General features: G+C 39.7%; 1 protein-coding gene across 13 annotated transcripts in view; it reads right to left on the bottom strand.

Moving 5' to 3' along the window:
• tcf4 (transcription factor 4) overlaps window positions 1–16,959 on the bottom strand; it is a 215,194-nt gene that overhangs the window by 31,139 nt on the left and 167,096 nt on the right. For all 13 annotated transcript variants that reach the window (XM_026296705.2, XM_026296699.2, XM_026296704.2 and 10 more), the window contains 4 exons: window positions 5,972–6,077; window positions 3,606–3,754; window positions 3,188–3,335; window positions 167–237 (listed from right to left, as the gene is read on the bottom strand). In XM_026296705.2, the coding sequence (XP_026152490.1) occupies window positions 167–237; window positions 3,188–3,335; window positions 3,606–3,754; window positions 5,972–6,077 (474 nt within the window). The remainder of the gene's footprint in view (window positions 1–166; window positions 238–3,187; window positions 3,336–3,605; window positions 3,755–5,971; window positions 6,078–16,959) is intronic.

Raw genomic sequence — 16,959 nt, 5'->3', positions numbered from 1 at the left:
CAGTGTTGGAAAGTGACCGAATCAAAGCAATATGAAAAGTGCTGAAAACGAACATAGTTGAAAAATGAACTTTAAAACCATTTTTGCATTGTTTAGGGGATGAACAAGTCTCTCATATCTGTACTGTATGTGTGTGTGTTGTGTGTGTGTTTTATGCTGTACTTACCGATGCAAGTGCTTTCCCTAAGGCATCTCCTGTCTGAGAGCTGCTGGCTGCTCCGCTCTGTGCTCGGTTTGCTGTAACCCACACACACACATACACAAATACACAGGGGAAAAAGAGGGATGTATTCTTGTAAATAAGGATGTTATTAACTACATATTTTGAATATTCTTTCTAAGCTACTCCATCAGTGCATCTGTTCCCACTCAATCCAGCAGAACATTCTCTGTTAACTGGAAATTTCACGTTTGGTCGTAAAGGTGTTTGAAAAGTGTGGTTAAGAAGTGTGTATTTTTAACCAACTAACAATAATGCTTTACTTTTTTAATAATTTGTCTTCTTTGTCTTGACATACAATGTTTATCAGCTTTGTCTGCTTTCCATTTTATTCTTTGTTTGTTCCTTCTTTTACTGCAGGAAGTACAAAAAAGAACAAAAGCTTAAGTGGACATAAAGGTTATACATTTAGCTCAAGACACTTACAGTATGAACTCTGATGGCGAATTATTCACATTTTTACTGATAGACAGCATGTGTGTGTGTGTTTGTGTGCGCATGCAAATGCTGGACTTCAGTAGAACTAAATCTGTTTCACACACTTGAAGAGCTCTGAGGCCAGAGAGGAAGGAAGTGACCTCACAGGACCAGATGAGTGCCCACACACACAAACACACTGAGGCAGTGTCAGAGAGACTCTGACTTGTGTACAGCTCATCTCTCCTGATAGTAGATCCCAGATGGAAAGTTTACGCTTGCGCACACATAGGGCACAAGCAAAAACACATCCTTTTATGGCAAATGAACCCATTACATGGATTGGCAGGACTGGACTTCTTTAAGCCGTTAGAGAGGGAGAGATAGAGATGGAGATAGAGAGAGAGAGGAAGTAGCATATGTTTTGGGGTTAAAGCCTCATGTCTCACTCACGCCACACAACTGGCCTAGTAAACCATCCAAGGGACACACACACATAAACACACACACACACACACACTTGATTCATAATTTAGAACTTATGGAGGAGAAAATCTTCATCAATTATTAATGAGCGCTTATAGGTACAAAAAAGAGCATTCAAAAGAAAATTAGGTCATTTTATTCTGTTGTGTTCTAAGATCTTTGTGGGACTTTATGCATCATCCACATTTTTTTTCAGCTGTAAGTACCTCCTTCATTTTCTCTGTCTAGTGCATCATGGGACCACAGAGAGCACAATAATAAATCCGGCCCTTCTGTCATTTTAACATATGAACACACTGCACTCTTGCAAAGTAGGACTTGCTGCTAGAGTAACAAAATTTTTCCTAAACAGCCAGATGCCAGTTGTATGCACTGGATGATATGACCAAGCTAGAGGTGGAATCCATGGGGTAAATTCAAATTATGAGTCTAATGATCATGACTGAAAAAACACACTGTATGTAGGGCTGCAACTGATGAAGAACTGATTAATAATTTGACATAGAAAACATCAGAAACAGTGAACAATGACTGTCACAATTTTCTTCCGTTGGATTTGGCATCTTCAGATGTGTATAAAACCAAAAGACAAATTACAACTACCGTATGAAATGTCGTGCCACCTTCTGCACATAAGTCCAAGAAGTAGTAAGTAAGAGTACAATAGGAATTAACACCAACAACTGTGGAGCATTCTGATCATGCAATACACATGGACACAGCTGAGTTATGCTGCAAAAGTTTTTGAAAAGTTTTTTCAGACATTTCTAACATTTCCCTGTGTGATCAGTGGTCATTATTAGAACCATCTGTGTTTGACATAAAGCTAAAATAGCCACAGCTGCAGTTTTCTGTCCGGAGAACTTAACTTGTTTACTAGTACAAAATCAGACTGAGGCATAAAAATTGCCATAAACACAGTGTGTTTGTTTTCATATGTGTGCACATGTCATATGTTTATATTTAAACAACACCATTGTGTTTTTTTATTAGGTTCTTCTTGTGTTTACACTCCTCTGCTCTGGCTGTATGTGTGTGTGATATCTTTCAGGAATGTTGGAGATGTCTTCCCATTAAAACAAACTTTCAATCTGTTTCTTATTGCTGTCCTATTTGCTCTACTCAAAGCAAGGGGTCCATATGGCATGCTGTTTGCACTTGTGTGTCAGTGATGTCAAGGTTGAGCTAAAATGTGTTTCGCTTAGTTTGGTTATTTCCACTTTTTGCTTGTCTTTACTCCAGCGGCAGAGTTTGGTTTCTAAGTGGTTTAAATCCATCCATCCATTATCTACTGCTTATCCTTCCAGGGTTGTGGGGCTGGAGAGCTCTTGCCTAACCCCAATCTGCATGTGTTTGGACTGTGGGAGAAAGATTGAGTACCTGGAGAAAACCCACACAGACACAGGGAGAACAAGAAAACTCCACACAGAAAGACCCCAGGTTCAAATGGGATTCAAACCTAGAACCTTTTTGCCGTGAGGCAACAGTGTTAACCACTACACTGCTGCACCACCCAGTAGTTTAAATCATGTAAAACTAATCACTGTAAGAACAGTTCTATGTAGATAAGTAAAATGTGGTTTAGGTCATTTGTCTTTGGGAGTCAAAACAAATACAGCCCACTTAACAATCACAGTTTAAAAAATTTGGGTTGGGGAAAGGATTGCAGGAGCTTAATGATTAAAAATATAGCAGAGCTTGCATTACATCTTTTGGTGACCTTGAGTCAGCGTAAAAGTCCATTACGCAATTACAAAATGCCAAAAAGTCAAGGTGCAGGTCTATCAGTCAAAACTTGATTTTATTCCATTTCAAGTTAAATGTCAAGTCCTTAGCAAGTCAAATGTTAAGTCAGTAAAGTCTCACAATCAAGTCCAACTCAACAGTCAAGTACAAGTCAAGTGTTATGTATTAATGTCTGAAGTCCATGTTTGGAGTCTTAAGTCTACAGCTCTGACAGAAAAATTACAGACATTTAAACAAGCAAAATATACCCTGACACGAACACATTGCCTCACATCAATGGCCATATAGTATCAACAAATTAACACACAAGCTGCTTACCCATGATGCTGTCTGTGCCATTGGTGGGGGCAGTGCAAGAGGCGGTGCTGTAGTGATTGGCCCCACCCCCACTTCCTGCCCCTCGGTGGAAGCTGGACATGGGAGGAAGGCTTGAGCTGATATCTGCAGATGAGTGTGATGGGTAGCTCTGCAGAAAGACACATGAACAAAGTGAAACCTTAACAGGAAAATGACCATGAGCAGCTTGTCTTATTCCTCAGACTGGTTGCAATAATTTATTCATTTATTATTGTGCATATTTAAAAAAAACTACAAAAATACACTACAAAACTGCTTCAACTCGGAGCAGAATATCATAGAGCGTCATGGAATTTGAGTGGAAATCTGGATAAAGTGACAAGTGATTTTGTTAAAATGTAGTACTCTTGTATTGAAAATGATTGATCACTTTACTCACCAATCTGTCATGCGGATGAATCCCACAGTAGGAGGAGCTCTGGGCAGGCCCATGGGCTGAGTTCCCGCTTGCCAGCATGCTTCCATGGTAACCCTGCTGGCTCATACTGCTACTGCTGCTGCTCCAGGGATCGCCACTGTGATGACCATCTGACATCGCACAGATACAGGGACAAAGAAACATACATGTCAAGTGCTGCATGCTGGTTTCAGATCAGTTTGATCTGTGTGGCTGGAAACACAACTAGGTTTCTCTTTGCTGAGTCCTTTCGTGTCAAAGTGACTTCTGTGAATCAGTAGCTGTGTCTTAATTCAGAGGCCTCTCTTTGAAGGACAGTGTACAAAGGCATAACCTTCAAAGCTGTTGTAGACTGTGTAGGCCGAACTACGGGCTGAACTGAAATGAGAATTACCTATCTATGGAAGATTTCCTATTTATGTTACCAGCTGTATCTGCTCCTAATGTTGAGTGATGCAGCTCCATTCCTGTCGCCTAGCAACTGTGTCAGTTACAGGTGGACTATCCATCCATCCATTTTCTTCCGCTTATCTGAGGCTGGGTCATGAGGGCAGTAGCCTAAGCAGGGATGCCAGGCTTCCTTTTCCCTGGACACTTCCTCCAGCTCTTCTGGGGGGACGCCCATGCGTTCCCAGGCCAGCTGAAAGACATAGTCCCTCCTGTGTGTCCTGGGTCTTCCCCGGGGCCTCCTGCCGGTGGGACATGCCTGGAACACCTCCCCAGGGAGGTGCCCAGCAGGCATCTAGAACAGATGCCTGAGCCACTTCAGCTGGCTCCTCTCAATGTGGAGGAGCAGCAGCTCTACTCCGAGCTCCTCCTGGATGACCGAGCTCCTCACCCTATCTCTAAGGGAGCACCCGGCCACCCTGCGAAGGAAGCTCATTTCAGCCGCTTGTATCCGAGATCTTGTCCTTTTGGTAATGACCCAAAGCTCATGACCATAGGTGAGAGTAGGAACGTAGATTGACCAGTAAATCGAGAGCTTTAGGCTCAGCACCTTCTTTACCACAACGAACCGGTACAGTGACTGCATTGCTGGTGTCGATGCACCGATGCATTTGTGAACAAGATCCCAAGATCCCTCCAGCTGAGACAGGCTCTCTCCCCTGACCTGGAGATGGCAAGCCACCTTTTTCCAGCTGAGAACCATGGCCTCGGACTTGGAGGTTGGTCAGGTGGTTGGAAAATGGTACTGGACAATAATGATGGAGTCCGAAATTTAGATTTTTTTTTTGTTTTGGGGTTTGTTTTATGTTGTGTCAGAGAAAAATTAGATGCTTTACTGCCAGCTTGAGGTTCTTTGTATCATTACCTGTCCAATTTAGTTAAAACCAATTACATACACCTCTGTAAAAAAGTGAACCCGGGCTTAGCCTGATTCATAGACTCTGTTGTGTCCGTCATATTCGCTTTTTGTCAGTAATGCACAAAGAATGTTTGGATAAGTTGGGCTGCAAAGGATCCAACAGTTGAAATCTTCAGAAAGAAGGCTGCCTTTGTTGGCTGTATTTGAAGGAGGCTTCGCAATGAGAAGTTCTTGTCGCAACAGTGACACAATCAGTCTTCACATGCAGCCTTTGAAGTGAGACACATCCAGTGTATCTACATGCAGTTTAACAATCTGACCAGCTATGTGCAGAACCTGATTTCAGAAGAAATTCATGTAAAGGGCGCAACTGCTTTCTGTTTTTAAAAATAAACACAACCCAAATAACAGACATTTTTGAACTGGACAAAACTGATATCTGCAGTCTGGTGTAGTTTTAGCCATGTCTCTCTTGTTTATGTATTTGTGAAATATGGCCTGGTGAGGGAGAAAAAGAGTGCCTGGATGTCCGAAATCTATGTTTGTGGACAGACAGACTGGAAAAACTTCCCAACATTCAAATTTGTGTCAACAAAACGTTCAGATTTTTCATCCAAGCTGAATGAATTTTGAATAATTACACTGCTACATGTCCAAAGAAATAACAGGACATGTCAAACAAAGATCTAGTGAAAATTTTAATTACCTTTGTCAACAATTCCTCCACTCATATTACTCTGCAAAGTGACATTAGCAGGCAGGTCTATAGAAATATACACCTCCACCTCAGTTTGAATTGCTGGCAAGTGCCCATGACGAGAGAAAAGCCACACTGTGTGGTTATCTGGCAGCATTAAGAACATACAAATACCTACTGACCTGTGCTCCTGTCTCCTGAAAAAGACTCAAATCTTTAATTAATTTTAGTTTAAGAATGTCTTTCTGCTAGGGGAGTTCAGTTCAATTTGTCTGTGATCCAGTGTCCACAGTGAGCTCAGGAATCCAGCAAACAGTGGAAGTTTTGATGAAGGTGTGTGTGTACCTGGCATAAAGAATGAGCTTGGGAAGCCAGTGCTGGGAGCTTTGGAGGAGGGATAACCCGGTGAGTCCCTGTTGTAGTCAGCTGTACTGGCAGACGGAGCATACACCTGCAGCACAAACACAGAAACACAAATCATCATAAATACAACCTGGCCACAATAAAAAGCTCACAGTCGAACATGTCAATACTCTCATTTTCCTCTGATGCCTGAGCAGGAATTAGCTTCAAATAGACACTATTTCCGACAGGCTGGAAGGGACGATTGACTCTTCTCTTGTCACTGGTCCTTGTCTTTGATTTTTAAAGAAGAATAATACAGCAGCTGCTCCAGAAATATTGCCCATTAAAAACAGTGTTTGAATAACAGAAACAGACAGCAGTACTTGGCTGTGTTAAAAAAACTTATTAGTCTACTTTTTTTTACTACCGGGATAACTTTGAAAAATTTGAAGTAAGCATATAAATGATTTTACGATACACACACAGAGGCATGCACACATATACTTACACTTACACACACAATTTTGTGGCATTTTTTTACTTTCTGAAAATGAAATGGGTTTTAAAGATTTTATATTTTAAATGTATGGTACACCTTAAAGATTTTCTGTACACTGAAAACAAACTTATTTTATTTTGTAGAAATACGTTTTACTACAGTGGTAGCAATGGTAAATACGATGACTACATCTATTGTACCTACCACTCCTGCTGCAATAAATATTACATAGTTTCCAACATATATCCAACAGAAACCGTACATTCTGTCAGCTCTCCTCTCACTCACACTAGTTTGATGACTGAAAGAGGAACAAAGCAGTGATCTTGCAAATGTCTTCCCCTCAGAGGGGAGGCAGCAGTCATGCAGCAAACATGCAGCACACTGTGAGACTGCAAGCAGAACCAGCAGCCTGTCATCACTCAAAACAGGTGATGTTCTTGCTTAGCAACACAGTGGCTGCATGAGAAGACAATGCCTGTGTTTGGTCATGCCTTTGATTGGGAGTCCCCACAGCATACCTCTGTGTGTGTGTGTGTGTGTGTGTGTGTGTGCATGTGTGTGTGTTTGTGCATAGCGTGCGAACACTCAGCCATGACGCTAACTTGCGCCGCATGACGCAAACCCTGGAACAGCTGTTGAAAGCGCTCTCCGTTTTTTCAGTCTCCCCCACCGATTCACATTAAAATAAAAAAAAACCCACTCCGCAGCTACCCACTCGATCCCCCCAAAAAGGCATGGGTTGCTTTGTTAACTTTTGAATATTTGCATATCAATGGAATACAGATGTGGTACAAAAATCTCAGGATAAAACAAAGACAGAACAAATGAAAGAAAAAGATGGAAAATGTCACTTTGGGGCATTATACAAAACATCATCTCACTTCCCACACTCCCTGAGAGAAATTATTAAAAACAGAAAACAGCCCAAAACTCTTTCTGTCAAAAAACCCCCCCGACTGTTTCTTCCGATCACTTAAACCTCGTTTCGTTGAGGTTTTTGGCTTTTAGTTTTGAAGGGGAAACTTGCACTGATTTCCAGCTGTGATATCGTCCTCTAATCCTAAAGGTAAAAGACATTCACCTTACAACGGTGGATAAGCTGAGATTCCAACCAGTATAACATTTCATCAATTTGATAGAAAGCATGAATCCTGTTTTCCATGATCCATGATTCAAAACTCTCCTTTCAGTTCTGCTCTGTGAAACAAAGACTTTACAATCCACTTCATCTGTATTACCATGTAATCAGAATAAATAAAGTAAAAGTTGTGTTCCAGAGCCTAGTGTCAACTCTTGTTTACTTGTTTCCTTAAAAATGACCAGTCACAATAAGACGCCAACACAGCAATAAATGCCACAATAATCAGGATGTCAGGGAAGCACTGAACACTGCAAACTGTGGGAATGAAAGGCTGAGGTCAGACACACACACACACATACACACACACACACACACAAACACAAACCTAAAATACGTAAATAAAAGGGCAAAGTGAAGTTCCTTAGAGCTGGGAGAGGTTGGTATCTTTTCAGAGTGCACCTTGCACAGGTTTGAGGCTCCTGATCCTTTAGCCTCCACGGCCTTATACCCACATAAATGCACACACAGTATCTGTATATGTCATTAGAGATAACCTGAAATCCCCTCAAACTTCCTCCTCCTCCTCTTTCCCTCTGAGAAGTAAGTTTGTGCTGTGATCATAAAACTACATTTATTGACCTAAAGCCACACACACACACACATACGAACAAATGCAGGACAGCACACATGCTTGTTGAAAATCTACAGATTTATTTCTCATGTCACTCAGAAATATTTTCCCATCGAATATTGCTAGGCTGGTGCTGAAAGACTATGATTTGCGTGTGACTGTGTCTGTGTGTTTGTGTATTTAGTGTGTGCTTTAGTGTGTTTGTGTGTGTATTTCAGACAGACAGGAACAGGTGCAGCGTGTGTTCAAGTCTGAAGAATGTAGAGAGACACAATAACAACCTCATCTGTAACACACACACACACAGAATTCCCAGAGTTAGCTAGCAGACCCTGCGCTAGTAAGAGAAACCACAAACCAGAGAAGAATAATGCAAACCACAACATAGACCAGTGTACATCCAATCTATAACCTTCATATGGCGCTATTTTCCATAACATGTCTCACTAATATTCCCACAAAATCCTTGTTTAACCTTTTATGTCGAATAGTTATTGTGTGAATGTAGTCAGCTTTAGAGCAGATTGCAGCTCTACTGCAAAACACAACCAGTCAGACCAGGTGTGGGAAATAAAGTCTGTGTTGTGACATAAAGAACAACCAGACGAACAGGGTCTCTGCACCTCAGAGAGTCATAATAAAAACCAGTATGACCAATTACAATGTGGACTACAAAAAAAAAATGTTTTCAGTACCACAATAAGTGGGAGCCACATGGAAACCACCTAAACCAGCTGTAGCCATACAAAAAAGGCAAGGACAAGTTGAATCACTTCTACAAAACCCCAATCAACAAGTCTGTGTGCTGTGACAGGGACATAGCACAAACCTGTGAACCAGAGATACAAAATTCCCATTAATATACTCTAGTATTTATTTTGTTATTTTATTATTGTTCCTAATCCTCATTTGTACTGGTCTGACATATGCACCAGTGAAGCAAGTATCACAGTAGAACACTAGAAGGCAGTCTGATCTGTTTTCCCAGTAAAAAGTTCTATGAGCAACGATAGAGACACAGTAAAAGCTGCTGAGAATGACTGCATAAACCACTGAATACTTCTGTATAGTAGTTCATGTATCACTATTGAACCTTAATAGAAATTAGTCAAACCAGTCCTCTGTATTGAGATACAAGCAAAGGAGACCAGTGACACAATTTCTATAAAAATCTGAACCACTGTTATCTGTGAAATGATAGAAACACAAACAAAACAGTTATTGTGTTAGAGTAAAAACAGAACAGAACCTGGTCCTGTAAACTGACAGAAACTGACAGAGACTGACAGAATGCAGTAGAAGCAGTTGTCCAACATCACAGTTTTCCTCTGCAGCCTCGTCAAGCCCCTTTGGAACAATATGAGAAAATAAAAATGCTTTCCACTGATTCCTCATAGAGCTGACAACACACACACACACACACACACACACACACACAGAGAAACCATATATTCAACAAGCAGCTGTGTAACCCACTGACCTGAACCTGTGGTAGAAAGACAAAAGGCTCAGCTGCTTTAAGTAGAAGTTCAAAATCTGTGCTGACAACGTGAAATCAATTGATTTTAACCAAGAAACATTTAAGCTACGTCTTCCTTATGTTCTTACATATTAATGAAAAAATCTGTTTATTCTAATAGATGTCAAAACTGCCTATTATAATCACAAAACCACAAAATCAGAAAACCAGAGACAAAAAGAGAATTAATTAAAAACCACACCACATTCATAAAGAAATAGGAACAATCAACAAATCAGCCCAATAAAAAAGCCAGAAACATAAACTGTTTTATAAGCAAAACAAGTAATAAACAAATTGATTGAAGGATCATTTCAGTTCTAATTCAATGTAATGGCATTTTTATGAGAAGTAATCTTCTAGTATATACTGTAACATACATGTGGCACGTAATATGTAATAAATATTACACTGATGGTAGAGGAATAAAAGTACAGTGATGGTGACATTAAAAGAAGGACAGAAAAGAAAGAAACTTTATTTGCTCAGCAGTCTTCAGTTATAACATGTTGACAGTGAAGGAAATGCTGCTGGGCCCTGAAGGCTTTTGTTAGAAAGGGTCTGGAAACACAATGGAAAAACAATACATAGAACCGAATGAAATGCAAAAACTTGGAACAAGATAAAAAGACAACAAACTAAAACAAAAGAGAGAAAAATGGAACAACAGCAAAGAGGAAGAAAAGAAGAAGGAGGCATTCTTGTCTGTATTTAGTGTTTGATGGTTCTTCTCCCAGTTATTGTCTCCAAATGTGGGGAGCATCTGTTCATCCTTTCTTGCCTCTCCCTCTCCTTCGGCTCCTCTGCTCTGACACAAAGTAGAGGAGGATGAAAGCGAAAGGAAGAAGAAGCTCTTCCTGCTTTCCTTCCTCCTCTTCTTCAGTACCTGTTTTTACTAAACTTCCACAATAATGCTTCCCAATATGAGCCTAAACATATTTCACATTTTTAACATAATTTTGTATTATATTTCTGTGGACTCAAGACTCAAGCATAATGTGACGCAAAAACTAAATGTCACGCAACAAATAATAGATGATTCTAAAGCTAAAAATGAATTATTTTACATTTTCTGTTGATTTATTTTAAATACAGACTCAGTCTGTCCCCAGATTCATAGGGTTTGGTATCTACAGACTTATCAAATGTTAACCCTAGACGGGGCGGATCAGAGCCAGGGTTAGTTATATGACATAGAGGTGAAACCACAAATAGAATAGTTGAAATTTGTGACTATTTCAGGTCAAAATGCATCACAATGTATAGAAAGAAACGTTTTTACTAACTCAGATTATCATTTGGTTACCATGTGTCTATGTGGAGACGCCAGATGACTCCATCTTGATCAAATTTGAAACAGTCATTCATTGATATTTGTTTAAAATACCATTGTGTGATGAATTAATAATGAAAATAACTGCAGCTCTGTGGGATGTGACTGAGAAGGTGCAGCTAACAGTACTTAGTTTCATTTTCTGGTCAGATGCGACGAAATTGTTGTGTCTTTTTTGTGAAAACGAACCCTGACAGAGAGCGAGCAGATTTGGAAAACAAATAAAGCCCAAACACCTGCTAAAAATCAGCAAACACACTTTTCTTCAGAGCTCTAAACATCAGCCACACTCAAGAGGCTATCTACAAGGAGGCTCTCCAGTCTCAACTTGTAGGCTGATGATCAGGTTCATAAATACACGATCGTGCTTTGACAAACAGAAGATAGAACAAGAAACAAGTCGACATTTTGCTCAATAAATGACTGTTCCTGTTTTTTTTTTTTTTGTTACTCACTCTCTCTGCCTCCCGTTACCCTTCTCTCTTTCTCTCTCACACACAGTTTACCACACTTCATCCAAAGCAGATGTGCTGGAATGTGAACACTCAAAGGAGCAGTCACGAAACCCCCCCCCCCCCCCACACACACACAAATATACTCAGTCGGCTGCACCTGTGCCTGTCCAATTTTTTCTCTCTTTGTTTCTCTCCCTCCCTCCTCCACCTCCTCTCTGTCCTTTGCCACTCTCATTTCTAACAGGCTGGTTTCACTTTCGTCTCCTCTTTATTCATCTTCACACAAACAGTCTAACACCACAGCAACCAGGAGCCAGAAAACATATACAGAAACCCAAAGTAAAATACAAACAATTTTGATGATTTATGAATAACTAAAGTCCTCTATCTTGTTACACATATTCTGATTCCAGCTCCTCAAAAGGGAAGATTTGCTGCATTTCTCTGTTACAGTACAACAAAAAACATCCGTGAGTCCATCTTCTGCATCTGTATCCTCCTCTCTTAACCTGTAGACGCACTCATTTAATCTCCTTTTACCACTCATGCCACTGCGATCTGAGCACCGTCCAGAGGCAGACGTGGGAAAGCGAATGAAACGTGCCGCAGCCGGATCAAACATTTTTTGGGGGGTTTCTGTTTTTTAGATGTATTTTTATAGTGGAGATCTGAGCCATGGCCTCGGAATCCTCTGAAGGTTAATTATGTTCCTGATCCAAAACACATGGAGGGAAAAGCTGTGTGCGTGTGTGTGTGAGAAAGCGGAAGGAAATCCCACCCACCACCTCTGAGTCGAGCCCTTTATTCTACCAACCTGCAATTGCACTAATGTGAACCAGATGTACACACACACACACACACACACACACACACACACACACAGTTTTGAACATTGCTGCCTAATTGACTCCATATGAAGCAGCACATAGAGAGAGTGAGTTTAGAAAAGAAAGAGGGAGAATGATACAAATACAAGAGACTAAGCAAAGAATCATAAGCAGAAAATAGAGAACCATAAAAAATAAAGAGAAAGGATAGGAATGGAAAATGTGTGAAAGGCAGTAAGTTAATACATTAGTGAAAGCTTAACAAAAATTCATAAGAACTAGACCACAAACTGGAAAAAAGACAAAGACAAAAAGAAATACAATGAGCACATCAGACAAGTATAGCAAATAAAAAATTGATTTTGAATTTTACAAAGTATTCCAGCATTTAAAAAAAAAGAAATTGAAAAAGAAAAATTAAATACCAACAGCAAGACTAAAAATATGAATATAATTAAAAAACAAAAAACAAAAACAAGACAGACAGAAAGCATAAGTGTGAAAGAAGTGATGACAGAAAGAGAGAGAGAGCTCATGTAAAGACAAAACACACACATACACACAGATCTCCAAAAATTCTTGTGTGTAATTGAAAACATGCAGCGTCTTCACACACTAGCAGTGAGTTTCATGGACCAAAACACATTTTTCAAGTCACTTGTAACTAACACACACACACAGTCCCTGTGGAGAGCAGGCTTCCTGTGGCTTGATTAGAGCCCCCTATGTGAAGACAAGTGGACTCAGCATGTGTGTCTGTGTGTGTGTGTGTTTGTGAGTCTAAGCGTAGTGCACCTGTGACTGAAGGGGGGGTCCAGTTACTCAGACAGAAAACACTGGGGGGTCGGACAAAGAGAAAGAGGTGTGTGACACGTGAAAGTGTGAGCGGCTGTGAAGTTTATTGCATTCAAAATGTGTGTGTGAGAACAGGAACAAGAAAAATTAGTGTGTGTGTATGTGTGTGTGTGTGTATAAGAATATTTCAAGGAGGAAAAAGGCAATTCATGATGTCCTCACACACACATACAATTCATGCCAGACATTGGATAAAACTGCTTATGGAAAAAAGGAAGTAGCCATTAGTTGTAATAAAGGGTCTGTTTATCCATCCACTACTCTACTTTCTTCTGCTTCTTCCTCTCCTCTCCTCCAGCAGCAGACTGTTTATCTATTATTTACTGCTATTCTCCATCAGCAGTAACCCAGTTAGCAGCTCTTCTCCTCAGCTTCAGTCACAAACACATTTCTACTGCTACATGATCACTGCATATCCTGTATCACAGCTTTGTCATTAATTTCTGTCTTTTTACACTTGAGTTGTTGATCTCACCCTGTGATTCTGAGTGAGTCAAGCTGCTGAATAAGCTTTAGTTTCTCCAACATCATACCAGCCACAAATATGTTCAGGGTTTTACATGTAGGCTTCCAGAAAATGATGACACAGAGAATGTTTCTGCTTGAGGGCAACAAACGTTTTGATTTCATCATAACAATCCTGAGTCACAAAGAATTGGAAGAGCTAGAATCAAATCAACTGTTCAGACAGTTGATTTGTCCACTGAATGAATATGGAGACAGTGCAATACAATACACCTGTACACCTGTATTTATTTTTAAAAGAATGGAAGGAAAGAAACTGAGGAACCAGTGAAATCACAATTATTAACATATAGAACCAAAAACAGCAAAAATAAGAAGCCAAAACAGGCAAGGATACAGTAAGGTCTGCAGAAACTCAGTCACTTTCCATTTACTTCTCTTATGAAAATATGTTCTGAAATATGTTTTTCCGTTGGACAGCTTATTCAACTGGGTTAAGGCAAAGTTAAGTAAAGGCAAGACAGATGAGCAAATGTAATCCATAATAGAAAAACAGCTTCAAGATTGTAAAATGGACAAAAAAAAAAAAAAAAAAAAAAACAGGTGAAGGAAAAGGTAGAAGGACAAAATTAAAAAAGATGGCAGAGATTGAGAAGCTGCATGTGCACATGCCAAACAAAAAAGAAAGAAGTGAAATTTTAAATTAAGAAAAAAAACAACAAATCAGTAAATATAAAGTAAATAAAAGAAGCAGCAGACCATCCGGTTGTGTGGTGTGTTTACACTGCGGCCTGTAAATGAATTCAAGATGGTGTCTGGTCTTGCCAGGAGCCACAACATCAAAGAGTGAGACAGCCGGTGAAGTCACAGCGCTTTAATTGACCACTAATTACACTGAAGTAACTCTAAGGCTGCATGTGTGTGTCTGTGTGTCTGTTCTCTGCAGCCTTTCAATATGTATTTTGGAGTTGTCCGAATGTGCAACTGCACTAACATAAAAGCATGTGAATGTAAATGTATGTACAATATATGTGTGTACACTGACATAAACTCATAAAATGGTATGGATTAGAAAAACAATTTCCACAGATGTGGAATAACATTTTCATGTCCTGACTTCTGTTTAATTTATCTATAGGAAGAGGCAGTTTAATATTCTGATGTTAAAACTTGGTCCTCACATGGTGGATTGTCCACAATCAAACTCCAACACAGCAACCAATTTTTGATTGACATCTGGTTTTGCCAGGTTAGGTAATATTTCAGGAACATACATGCTGCTGAATGGTGCCTCCATGGATCCATGACCCTAGCTGGACTTGCCAACAATCATCTCCATCACCATTTCCCAATGAAATTTCTCATAGATGTAATTTGCTATGTGGGGAGATGGTATTCCTCTTCTCTCTTCCCCACCTTCTAAGTGCCCCAGTTTCTCCAACTGGGTGAAAACAGCCACCAACTGGCTTACTTCAGCAGCAGAACAACAAATCAGAGGTGATTTACAAGTATTGGCTATCAATAACTGACAGTAACGTAGCCTTTTAGGAACCTACAACAAGATATTTTAACACTGACAGACACTGTCAATGACAGTGGCAATGACAGAATGAATCCAATTTTTTCTTTATATGACTGGCTCACTCAACAAAGCATTGGTGGTGCAACAATCCAGACTGGTGAGTATAGTTGCTAATAAGATGAAGGACATAGAAACACAAAAACAAAAAATATAAGAAAAAGTAAAAAAATAAATCACTTGATTTGTCAGCAACAAGAAAAACGTTTTAGTTTCCAGATGATTTGTCTTCCAGATAAAGAAACTGACGTACAAATCAACACTTTTTGCAACAATGCAGCTCAGTATATGTTCTGTTTGTATTTGTTTCAATGTTTCAACGAGACTGAGGATCTCTGTCTCAGAAACACAGCAAACTAATGCAATGTGTGTGTGTTTGTGTGTGAGATTGTGTATGCAATATCACAGCCTTTCACAGCTCCTTTCCCAGGAAATTGAGTAGGCTCACACACACACACTGGCTGATTTCAGTGATGGGGGAATATGGAGGCTCATAGCGAACATAATGTGGCTTTATAATGTCCCCCTGACAAAGGAAATAGTCAGAGGTCTGGGACTATGTGTATGTGTGTGTGTGTGTGTGTGTGTGTGGAGAAATATCCATCAGAGGAAGGAAATACCGAATCACACTGTGGCATTTCTGAACACACAGGGCTCCGTATTACACACAGGGAAATACACGCATGCATGCACCATTAATCCTAAAAAAAACACATATTTTCATGACTTCTTACTCACAGCAAGATTTTTCAGGAAATTTTCAATATGAATTTTTAAAAAATGTTATGTTTAAATGTCATGTTTAAAAATGGATCAGCTCAGCTGTATCACCTCACTTTAAGGCTTCGGTAGAATCAAGGCTGGGAAAGCTGCTCTGAAGCCAGGATATTCCACAACCCCAACAACAAGGTTTCTATGTGTCCCATTGTGATAATTTGGTTAACTCTATTTAGTAACTATATGAGCAAAACCTAAATGACATAATTTAAATTTTAAAATACAGTTGGGAAAGCATGGAGACACATGCACAGAGGTTGGAGTCTGCACATATGAATGTACAAAATAGTAGATTGGGATAAAATACAGTATTTTCTGTGTCAACAGGGGACATCACATTTAATTTTCTTCCAAGAGGAAGTTAATTTCTAAGAATAAATACTAATTTGATTTAAAATGAATTCAACAACTTTATTTAAAATTTTAATTATTAATTTATTACTCTCCTGAAAAAAGGAATTCAAACTAATTTATGAAGGTTCTTTCAATGTGTGTGTGTGTGTGTGTGTGCCTGCACATGAGACAGTGAACTACGTGTGTGTATGTGTGATTGCATGCAGGTTTTCAGGCACAGAGAACAAAAACATTTCTCCACAGGTGATGGCTCTTTACGAGTCTCTTCCACACTCATTTTATTAGCCTCCCTCTTTCCTTTCAACCACTTTCTGGCAGAGTCACCACACAGACGTTTTTTCTTCTTTCTTTTTCACCAATTTCCTTTGATTTAATTACTGCCACATGCTGCCGACTGCCAGAGATCGTTAGCAAGAGAACCGCCTCAACCAATGCAGAGTCCTGACAGGCCGTAGAGGGAAGACACAGAAAAGACATGGAAATAAAAAACACCCTTCAACACACACGTGAAGGACTCCTTGTGAACAAACAGACAAAAAATGCACAAGCAGCTCAAAATCTAGTGGTTGTTGGTCACTAAAGACCTCAGTGCTAACCTCTATTTAAACCA

The sequence above is a fragment of the Mastacembelus armatus genome, chromosome 12 (genome assembly GCF_900324485.2).
Source record: "Mastacembelus armatus chromosome 12, fMasArm1.2, whole genome shotgun sequence".
Classification (NCBI taxonomy): domain Eukaryota; kingdom Metazoa; phylum Chordata; class Actinopteri; order Synbranchiformes; family Mastacembelidae; genus Mastacembelus; species Mastacembelus armatus.
This window is presented reverse-complemented; position numbering and strand designations above follow the sequence as displayed.